At 39.2% G+C, this 12,135-nt stretch overlaps 1 protein-coding gene across 1 annotated transcript in view; it reads left to right on the forward strand.

Moving 5' to 3' along the window:
* Window positions 1-350: 350 nt before the first annotated feature.
* SLC13A1 (solute carrier family 13 member 1) overlaps window positions 351-12,135 on the forward strand; it is a 78,802-nt gene continuing 67,017 nt past the window's right edge. Inside the window, exon 1 of the mRNA XM_022582164.2 lies at window positions 351-1,814. Within this exon, the coding sequence (XP_022437872.1) occupies window positions 1,716-1,814 (99 nt within the window). The 5' untranslated portion in view covers window positions 351-1,715. The remainder of the gene's footprint in view (window positions 1,815-12,135) is intronic.

A 12,135-nucleotide genomic window follows, 5' to 3' on the forward strand; every position in this document is an offset into this window, starting at 1 on the left:
CAAATACCTTTTCATTTTTGGTATCATCTCACAGAGTAAGATCTTCTAAGATGAGAAAATGAGGCTCAAATGGTCTCACCAGGTGGCTGAAGGAAATCTGAGAACAGACATGGTTTCTTCAAAAAATATATATAAAAATAGCATGCAATGAACTGTACTGAGTGTTATATAGAAAAAAAAGTATCAAAACTGCTTTAAATAACTCTCCTCCTTTAATGTGTTTTTTAACACTATTATTACTGCTCATTTATTACTGCTCACTATTTACTACTATTATTTATAATTACCCTCCTTTTTTTTACCTGAGAAATTCAAGATGTAATGTGCCTTTCTGGTTTGGAGACTTTTTTTCTGCTTACTGATTTTCCTGAATCACTATATATGATATATCTTTAGAAATTCAGACTTTTAGAGGCGAAAAAATGTTTTCTCATCTGCATTAACAATACAGTGAGGTGAGTGTTGGTGAAAGAATTATCTTTCTTGAAGGGAAAAGAAGGCAGAGTTATATTAATGGGGCATAGAAATAAGGTCTAAATGCTAACCACAGATTATTTAAAACTAAGGTTATTTGTGGCAAGAGAAATTGACTATAGATTATAGAAGGAAATGTGTTTTGTTTATACCTAGAGCCAGGTGCATAGTAGTTGTTTAGTTGAGGTTTGTTGTATGATTAATTTATGACACAATGAGAAACTAACCAGTGAGTCCCTAGCCCTGAGGTGTTTCAAAACAGATCCTCCATGTCACTGTCAGAACAGTTCCCGTTTACACACACACACTCCTCTTGAATGCCCATATCTCTGTACAAATTATCTCTGTACAAATTCCCTGATAATTATATAGTCAATATAGTCAGTATCAGCACAATAGTATCAACTCAGTTCTGAAAAAGTCTTACAGGTGAGGGCTTATGGAAGACTTTATGGTAACTTTTGGTTTCCTATCCAAAGAGGTCATAGAGTCCAAGAAACACGGAACTTTGCTTTCGAACAGTGAAGAAATTATTGTGCAACTGAGTGTGGTACTGGGGAGAAAAATACCATTCACTCTCAGAAGCAGCGGTATTTATCTTTTGAATGAGAACAGAGAAGTCCTAAATGGAGCGGTCAGGAGCTCTCCTCTGAGCCAAACTCCACAAAGGCAGTGCATTCGGCTGCCTCAATACCTTATCTGAGAAGCCCCAGAAGAACCCATCTGTAGCAAAAACTTGCCTTTTCACACTGGAATTCCTACTACTGGGGTTGCTATTTCGATTCACAAACTGAAAATGAGCTTCACTGAAAAGGGTACTGGAGGCACCCAGTAAAGACCTGCTCAAGGCACCACGCAAGTGTGGAGCCTTCAATTCAGGGAACCTCAAAAGGTAAGGAGGGGCCTCATCGTGGGCAGACTCAGCCAGCCTCATGGTTTGCCTTCTCCTAGACTTGGCCAGTTCACACTCCAGTTAATGTGCACAGACTAAATCAGGACAGTTTTGCCCTTCAAAAACATAACAGAAAATGGTCTTTGATTTCTTGCAAACACTCTTGAGCTTATCTCTCCATGTGAATTGTGACAGTAAAACAATAAAAATCGAGATTTAATTTTAACTTGTTGGTGAGTCTGGGGCAGTAAATGAAGATGATGGGCTAGAGAAATATTAATCCAGGTTGGCTATTTAACGTCTGCCTTTTTTTGGAGGAGAACACTATTGAAGGCACCAGTTCGGGACAATGAAATTCTTCAGTTATATTTTAGTTTATCGCCGGTTTCTCCTTGTAGTTTTCACTCTGTTGATTTTATTGCCACTGCCACTCATCCTCCGCAACAAGGTAAGCGAACCCGGAGAATGGGCTGGTGGGTTTTCTGGTTTATCTAATTGTCCTTTATTGTTGCTATGTAATTGTCTGGCTCAGAGCTGAATGGGTGATGACACCTTGGGCTTGAAATCAGGATGGTTACACATTGTGTTTTGTCCATTTTTTCTCCTTTTTAATGATTAATGTTGTTGATCCTCGGTATGATTAACTGCAATAATTAAATAGTATATTCAGTCAGAATTGTTCTCTGCCTGGCAACCAGATGAAAGGAAGGACAAAAGAATCACAACCCTTGAGATCCTGTCATTCTAGTTATCAATCTCCAGAGAGCATCCTGGGTTAACTCAATCCTTTCCCCTGAGACTAGGCAGCAATGTGACACTGGGGGAAAGAGCTAGAAGAAAATTTGGGAGTCCTAGGGAGGGTCTAGCGCAAACTAATTTACTTTCCATGGCTTGGTGTGGGCCACGGAACCTTCTGGAAATCTAGTTTCCTTATGCTTCATTGAAAGCATGAAGTAATTTTCCTTGGTTAATCAGAGAAGTCTAATAAATAATTGTATATGTTCTGAGCATTTGAGATTTTTTATCATTTTGCTGTGCTTGTAGGGATTTTTCTGTTTCCTTTTAAGTGTGGTCAGTCTATTAAGTCCAGAATAATAAACACAATGCATTTTTAATACCTTGGGAAAATGACTGTATCAGCAAACACTTAGTGAGCACCTTCTCAACGCCAGGCACAATGAGTGTCTCTTGGTGGTAAGAGGACAGTCACCAGAGTCAGGCTCTCTGCTTTAGGTCCCAGGTTTCCACTTAGAGGCTGTGTGACCTGGACAAATTAATTAACCTCTCTGTGCTTCCACTGTCTCATATGTAAGAGTGAGAGAGTAACAGGCTTGTTATGAGGATTAAATAAATAAGCACTCATCAAGCACTTACTTGGAGCTGTGGCTGGCACACAGTAAGTGGGCTAGTGAGAATCTCCCCAAATCTGTTGATCCCACAGCTGTGCAGTTCCCGCCACCCCATGATGCCTTTTCTCTGAGTAGAAGAGAACCTTTCTGATGTTCTTCTCTCACAAGCATTAACCAAGGTTATACTAGTCTGGGTAAAAATAGAATTGCAGTAATTATAATACTCCACCCTCCCTCAGAAGTCTGCCACTGTCTGAAGGAAAGTCGTATCAGCTACTGAAAAGTCTTTTTTGACTCTGTCAAGGCCTCCTCTACCTGCAGAGCCGGCAAGGGATCTGGCCTCTGCCACCCACAGCTGCGGGGTGTTTCCTTCAGGAGGAGGTGCAACGGAGGTCTCACAGTGCCTCGAGGAGCGGGGGAAGAACTCTCTCCCACTTTTCGTCAAATATTGTTCTGAACCCCCAAAGTTTTAGAGAATGTCTAGTGAAAACAGCAGGCACACTCCATGGTCTTTGGTTTGGTTGGCTTTGTTTTGCAAATTCTTTGTGACTAATCCTCCCCTGTTCCCCCTGCCCCTCCCACCCCAGCTAGTTCTGAGGACTCTTCTGTGAGTCTCTGGCAGCCACGAGATGACAAATGTGAATCACAGACATAGGGATTTCATCTGAATGCCCACCCCCACCTGCTTCGAAGACTCGTCACTCCATCTAGTACGCATGACGGGCTTCTTTTTCCAACTCCCCTGGTCCTACCTGTCCCCCAGACCTGGCTGACTCCTACCATGAGTACATCCTGATTCATACCTGGACCCCTGCTCTATTTTAATATTTCTGGGTTACTCTCAGTATAAGTCCTTACTTATGGCAGAGAAAATAAGTTAAACTAGTCAAGACAAACTTTGGCCATGAGTGCATATCATCTGTGCTGCTCCTTTGACATATACACATATGACACTTTGAGTATCTTCCATAATTTTCAGAGGAAGTGAATATAAGCTCCTTGAAAAGGAAGAACAATTAAATTAATAAAAAGCAACATTCTCCATGCATGAGTCATTAATCAGAAAGTGCACATTAGGTCTGTGGGGAAACCTGGCAACAAATTGCATTTGACAAACTGTGTTCCTCTTTCCTTTCCCTCTAATCAACTCATTTGTTAAAACTCAATTAATGTTAATGGGAGGATTTTTTTCTAGTACAGTAACATGATTTCATTTTTTTTGTTTACTCTAAATGCATACTTAACCATTCAATCAACCGCTAATCAAACCCAAAGAATATTATTTTTAACTGCTGCATACAAGGAGAGCAAAACTTTGTTTCAGAGTATGTGGGCCTTTGGAGTGTTTAAAAGTTAGGTAGAGGCTTACTTTGACATGAATGCAAATCAATTTATTGTAACTTTCATGTTACCAAACCGGAGAACCCTATGCTTGCTTCCAAACCCACAATAATAGTCAAGCAAAACAAAGTCAATTTTGCTTTATAAAAGCACAGTGAATCTACATGATGTAGAACCAACAAACAATAAGTTATTGGCTGATTTTTTTTCATTTTCCTTCTGATTATTAGTTGTTTCTATAGACCAGCCTTAACGCTTACCTTAATTTTACCTTAATTCAAAAATGTAGCGTCAATTATGAGAGCCCCTAAGTGGCTTTGCAATGTAATGTTCAAAAGGGAGGGGAAGGGCTTCGCTTTGCAGACATGTGACCCAACAAAGGCCAAATAGATGCTATTGAAACTGGATTTGAACTCAGGTTCTGTCAGAACTCAGAATTCATGATTTAACAGTGGTTTTGTTTTACTCTTTTCTATATTTTGTACTTTTGAAGATTTATCCTCTATTTTGAAGAGTCACATAAAGTGTGGCTTGATAATCATTTCTGAACAACTCAGGCATAACTCTTTACAATAATGCTTTAGACAGGTCAGACCAGAGAAGAGGTGCATCTTTGCCATTTCCTCAATTGACCTCATGCAACTCAATGTCTTTAAAAGGTAGAAAATTGCAGTGATTCTAACCACTGGGGCGGACCTGTGAGAACTGGAGTAGCGGTCTCATGTGTGTCATTTGCTGAATGTCCCAGAGTCCCAGCTATACAAGCTTGTATTATCAGCTTGTCAGGATATGGTGCCCCTTCCCTTCACACCTGTGCCCAAATGTTTACCATGAGTCATGGCATTTAGTGGGCATCTTAAAATCTTCTAGTTGGAAGAGACCTTGGAACTGTGTATTTCAGTGTTTTCATGGAAATAATATTTTATAGCGAAAGAAAATATGTACCGATATCACCCCAGAAGCCTATGAGCATAAGTCAAACAGAAGCTCAAATTGAATCCTTATGAATTAGGTATTGTAACTGGTCAAATTTTGCAGATCAGAAATGGAGATAGAAACATGCAAATAGCTTACCAAAATGTGGCTATACAGATGTTTCCAATCAACATCTGTCTGACTTTAGAGCCAGTGATCTCAACCACAACTGAGTATCTGTGTCTTTATAGCTTCCGAGGGTAATAAGTATATTCCTAACACATTGGTGTAAATGTCACTTTACTAAAGGAATTGTATTTCCTTATTGCTTTACACTGAAACATCAAAAATACTGTCTTTTTAATCATCACATAAGTATAAGGGTAGTCCTAGTCCTTTCCCAATTAGTAGTTAGTGGTCAGTAAAACAAGCCTGTAGTGTAATTGATATTTATGTAAATATTTGAGTAAAATTAATAATTGCACTGAATTTTTCTTTTTGGAGAGGGAATATCTTAAATATTCCCAGATAAAAACTTGTTAAAATTGGCCTAGGCTACGTGCCGTAGTCCCAGTGATATTCACAGTGCAACTTTGTTCTTTTATGACTATTTCTAGCAGTTTGTTAATATTACTTCTCAGAACTCCATACTATTTCTTTACTTATTTTTCTGGTTTCTTGGCTTTTCTTTGTATTTCTTTTGATGGAACAAAATGATAAAAAGAAGGCCAAGTTTGTTTGAGGAGTTTTAATAGGAGAAAACTGAACAATAATATTTTCTGTCTGTAGAGAGCATCCTTCCAAGGTGTGTCACTCCATCTAATTTACCCCTTCATTATGGACCCCCTTTTTTTCTTTTTTCAGTTAAGGAGACAGGAAAACAGCCACACAGATACTGAGCAGCATTCCCTAGTTGACTGGTTGTAAATCCGAGACCAGATTTCAGGTTTCTGTCAGATACTTCAGGATTTCTCTGGAAAATATTTTACACCAGGAGAAACTTGAAGAGAGGAGGGGGGAAGGGTCAGCCGAGCAGAGAGCCTTAGGGTGCTGGACCGGCCCAGGTTAGGGATGGAGGAAACACAGCTGGGAGGGCCACCTGCTTCTGTTTCCTTCACAATCTATGCATCTGATGCACCGTAAATTTCTAAGTTATGATAGAAATTATAATAAGTAAAAGAAATGATACATAATGAGAGTCTTATGGTGCTCCATCTAGAAAAACTAAACAGGTGGGAGAAAGGTAGCTCTTGTAAAGAAATGTAAACCTTAAAGTGATAAAGGCTCTGATGGAAGGGGGAAAGTGGTAGGTTGAGAAGTCTGACAAAGGAAAGGAAAATGAGTGGGAGAAAATTTAAAAAGACCACAGGTGAGAGAAGAGGGAGGGCAGAATTCTGAGAAAACATACGGAACTTTTAAAGGGGCAAATCAAGTAATGAAACAGTTGATATTGTTTTTAATGTTGGTCTAAACTGTTGTAGAGATTTAAGATAAAGGGGGGAGATGCTATAAACTCCAAGAAAGTGAACGTTTTAGATACAAAAGAGCGTCAGAATGATGGAGGGCAAGAAAAAGAAGGCATGGAATCATGCTAATTAATGTGGTAGGAGATGAACAAAACCAGAAAATCCAAATGTGATATATATTTATTTCATGAATATTTGATGAGAACTTGCTAGGCCCAAAGTATTGTGCTCAGTGAACAGTGGCACATTACGCAGTTTAATGTTTCTGCTTTCAAGTAGCTTGCACAATTGCTGAAAAGTCAATATATACCATGGCCAACATTCATCACAAAATAAGGTTGTATATAAACCCATGCCACATGATGGAAACAAATGATTTGTGTTATAGACGTGTAATTAAAAGGTGAATATATCTCTAGGGATTCATTGTTCTTCAGCCCCTCCATTCCCCCAGCCACACACATCCCACTTGCCCACAACCTGCTGCTCCTTCTATTTTACCTGTCTCGGAGAATCTGCTACCCCGTTTCCAGGTCTGAAATCTGTGTGTCATGTCAGATCCCTCAGATATTCCTAAGCCCTCATCACTCAGTCTATGTTGCTTTACCTCCTGAATCCACCCGCTTCCCATCTGTGTCTTCATCTCCGTTCCTGCTGGCACTGCTCTCCTCAAGCCTGTCTTTTCCTCTCTCTTTCATAGACCATTTTCACACTCTTTCCCCCAGAGTCTCCTGCTAGAGGACTATTTTTAAAATGTCAACCTCGTCCTATTGTACCACTGGTCAGACATCTTCCATGGCTCCCTTTTGCTGACAGGGGGAAAATATCTAAACCAAACATGTATATACTGATGGATCTTTGGGATTTTGCCATTTATTCCTCCTAATCGCCCTCCCCAAAGCCCCCAGTACCTGTCTCCCGCACTGCATTCACATTTCCCATGGCAGCGATATTTCACTGTCTGCCGCCCTAGGAGACCCATGATTGTTCTTCCCTCTCTTTCTCTGCACATGCTGCATCCTCCTCCTGGAACGCCCACTCCTCTCGCCCTGTCCTTCTTGGGAAAGGCGGCTTGGGCTGTGATACAAACAGAATCATCTTCCATGCTCTCATTGCACAGTCGTGGAGACATCGGCCTCCATCGTAGTATGTATTCCATTTTGCCTTTATCTTTGCCTCCCCCTCTAAACTGCAGATACCTCAAGAACACAGAACATGTTGTTTAACTTGTTTCCTCCGGCCCAAGCACAGTGCCTGTCACACAGTTAGATAGTTGATAACTGTGCTGAACGGATGGATTAAGGACCTCTCGCAGCAGAAGGATATGGTACATAGCTAGATCTTGTAGGAGGGATAAGATACAGGAGAAAGGAGACGATGAAAGGAAAGAACTTCAGATAGAGTATAGAGAGCGACTAAGGGACAGAACAAGAATGTAGGTGTAACAGGAGTGTGTCTCTTCCATGAAGCTCTTCTTTTCCTTTCATGATACATACTTATGCCTTGGTTGGTAACAATAGTATATGTGAAAGTCTACTGTCAGCCTCCTAACAACCATTAGAATAGTCAATATTATCCCCATTTTACAGATGAGCAAACAGACACTCAAAGAGATTAAGCAATTTGCCCAAAGTCACACAGCCTCTAAGGGGAATGGGAGGATTTAAAGACAAGCTGTCTGGCTCCCAAGCCCATTGATGCTATTGCTTCCTTAATGGCATTTATATCAGATTTTTACAACATCGTGCACCATTGTTCCTGCATTTGTAATTACAAAACACATGTTGAGATGAGGTCTCCCACTGCCTGGATTACAGAGCAACCACGACCCCTGATGACCAAATAATGTGAGCAGGAAATAAACTTTGGTTGTTTTAAGCTGCTGAGATTTAGGGGGTTTTGCCACAGTATAACCTAGGCTGTCCCAACTTATCTAGCATATTCTGAAAAACTCCCCAAGTGATTCTGTCATGCTACCCTCTGGCCCATGTCCTCATCTGTAAAATGAACAAGACTTAAAAGAGTTTTCAATGTTATTTGTGGATTGGCTGCCCCAGATTCACCTGAGGTACTTATAGATGTGAAGTCCAGGATGCTGCACATTTAACAGACTCATCATGAGGCGGAAGCAGTTAATCCATGGCCTGAATTTTTATCACACCCTGGTGCACTGGAGAACAAGATGATCTCTATGGCTATGTCCAGTTCCACTGTGTGCATGGGGTGTGAATATAGCATGTCTCCATTGCTAATTGCTTTTAGAAGTTAGATGAAAAGGAGTTAAAAATTCCCTTGTAACTGACATAGTGGAGCCACCAATTGCCTTTCCCTGCTACCCATTTTGGGCTGAAAACTAACTAGAAATGCTAATTATTTTTCCTTGACTTTGTAGTTGAGCTTCTTACATCTTCCAAGATGGAGTCACTTTAAGCTTTGCAGTTAATATGGATTGAGTCTTGATAATTTCCTGCAGCAGTAGGGGTAGGTGTGTCATGAACCATGCAAAGCCCTTTATGGGTTCTGTCAAATAATAATAGTGTTTTTCTTGTAGCACACAGATTTAGAATGCATTCTTTTCCTCCTGTCTTAATTGCTTTGCATTCTTTTTTGAAAATCAATTGCAGTGAGTGAGGCCTGTGATTGGTCCTGCTTTTCTCAAGCTGTGCTGAGAGATGGTACCTACATATGTACTAATTCATCAGTGAAATTATTCCATAATATCAGTCAGTGTGTCATTAAAAAGGGGGAGAAGAGGTGAAAAAACTATATTTTAAAGCCTAATTTATATTTCAATTCCACCCGGAACAATAATCTGAAAGAAAACCAAGGTGATTTTTAAATATAATCAGCCACATTTCCCAAGATGATTTGACGCTCAGAACTTCAGTGGGGGGGAGTCATTATCCATATTGCCTAGTCATAGGGTCATTTGCCTTTTCTGCCTCGGTAGCAAGTTCCTGGCTGTACTTACTTGGGGTGGTTAAGACAACATATGACTAATATTGTGAAATGGGAAAGTGGGAGAGTGGCAGCTACTGGGAAGTGACCTATGCAAGTAAAAGTTTTAGTTCCAATTTCAGCTTATTAGCAAGAGAGGTGAGAACCTCAGGAGAACTATAGAGACAATTCACCCACCGGGATGAGCGCCAAAACATCCAGTGCCAGGCAAGTAGGAGAGAAAACAGAAAGGAGAACAAGGCAAAGAAAAGAGATTCCTAGGCTAAAGAATTTATGCCTAGTAGAGTGATTGTTTTATATAGGGATCAAGATATATGAATAGAAACAGCTGTAGGAAAGACACCGAGGGAAAAAAGCTTCATTCATTTAATAAATATTACTGGGCACTTATTATATGCCAAGCATTGGTTTAAGTGCTGGGAATAAGGCAGTAAATGAAATGAGATGTGCTCTCATGGATATACTTGGATTGAACTCTACTACATACTAGCAATGTGCTTATTGATCCTAAGTTCAACATGGAATTACCATACCTACTTTATAGAATTTTGGTAAGGTCTGCATAAAACAAGTATTATATCTGGCACGTTGCAGCCATTCATAAATCTTATTTTCCCCTCCTCTTACTTAGTCATAAGTCAGAAAAACAGATTTGCCTATTTATTTGGCAAATATCTTCACCTTTTAAATAAGATTTCCTATCTTTAAAGCCTGTGATTACCAGTCTAGATGAAGGTTGTACAATTAAGACCCCCCTCATCCCTTTCTCCACCATAAACACAAAGCTAATAAACAACTCTGTAGACCAGAATGGGTCAGAAAAGCACGCAAGCAGAGCAGATGTGAGAACCTGTGGTCTGAAGTGCTCCCACATCATTCTAGGGTCAGGGTTAATTTCAGTGCCACAAACTAAGGGCTGGAGAGTGGTTTTCTTGGCAACTATGACAGGCCCAAAAAAAAGCTAGACTGACCACTCTCTGTGGTGGCATTCAGAGGAAGCAGATTCTGCCCAGCCTCCCAGGCAGAGCTGATCCAAGCTTCCTGATCCAGCTAGATGACAGGATTTGCATTGTCCTGGGAGGACAGGACCTCAGGCTGACAAAATAAGGCACACTCTGTACTACGAGCTAAGGACTGGCTGGAGGCAACTGTAAAACTTCTAGATGGTAAATAATGAGTACAGAAAGAAAAAACACAAAAACAAAACAACTACCATACAGGGTAAATCTGGAAATAAAATTTCAAAATGCAATAAGACAACCAAGAAAGTCTGACAATGAAATCAACACAGAGATGAAAACACTCCAAATAAAATGAAAATAACAGGGAAATCAATAGATGAGGAAAGGGGGAAAATCCACAATAGATGTCAAATTATTTTTAAAATAGAAATATACATTATTGTATTACAATATGCAATTACACACCAACATATTAAATAACCTAAAAGTGGATAAGTTCCTAGAAACATACAACCTATGAAGACTGAATCATAAGGAAACAGAAAACCTGAACAGACCAATAATGAGTGTGAGGTGCTTGAATCAGTAATCAAAAACTTCCCAACAAAGACAGGCCAGGACCAGGGCTTCACTGGTAAATTCTACCAAATATATTTTAAAAGAATTAATGCCAATCCTTTTAAAACTGTTCCAGAAAATTGAAGAGGAGCGAACACTTCCAAACTGATTTTATGAGGCCAACATTATCCTCATACCAAAGTCAGGCAAAGAGACAATACAATGAAAGGAAATCACAGGCTCCTCTACAAAGTACTAGCCAACCAAACTCATTAGCACATTAAAAGGATCATACAACATGAGCAAGTGGGATTTATCCCTGGGATATAAGGATGATTCAATATACACAAAACAGTTAATGTGATGTATCACATTAACAGAATGAAGGATTTTTAAAAATCACATAATCATCTCAATAGATGCAGACAAATCACTGACAAAATTCAACATCCTTTTATGATGAAAAACTCTCAACAAATTAAGCATAGAAGGAATGAACCTCAACATAATAAAGGATGTATATGACAAGCCCTGAGTACATAACATCATACTCAATGGTGAAAAACTGAAAGCTTTTCCTCTAGGATTAGAAATAAGACAAGGATGCCCACTCTCACCACTTCTATTTAATACAGTATTAGAAGTCCTAACCAGAGCAATTAGGCAAGAAAAAGAAATAAAAGGCATTAAATTGGAAAGGGAGAAGTAAAATGATCTTATGTGTAGAAAACTGTAAATACTCTACAAAAAACTGTTATAACTAATAAACAAATTCAGTAAAGTTGAAGGAGACAAAATCAATGCAAAAAATCAGTTGTTTTCTATACACTAACAACTATGAGAAAAGAAAATTTTTTAAAAATCCCATTTACAATAGCATCTAAAAGAATAAAATACTTAGGAATAAACTTAACCAGGAGTTTCACCTTCTGAAAACTATAAAACTTTAAAACATTGATGAAAGAAATTAAAGGAAACCCACATAAATAGAAAGACATCTCATGTTCATGGATTGGAAGACTTAATATTGCTAAAATGTCCACCTACCCAAAGCAATCTACAAATTCAGTGCTATCCCCATCAAAATTCCTATGACATTTTTTACAGAAATAGATAAAACAATCTTAAAATTCATATGGAACCACAAAGACCTTGAATAACCAAAGGTATCTGAGCAAAGAGAATGAAGCTTGAGGCATCACACTTCCTGACTTCAAAAT

This window comes from Delphinapterus leucas, chromosome 9 (assembly GCF_059928025.1).
Source record: "Delphinapterus leucas isolate spDelLeu-1000000601 "Yukka" chromosome 9, BTC_Dleu_Yukka2, whole genome shotgun sequence".
In the NCBI taxonomy this organism is placed as follows: domain Eukaryota; kingdom Metazoa; phylum Chordata; class Mammalia; order Artiodactyla; family Monodontidae; genus Delphinapterus; species Delphinapterus leucas.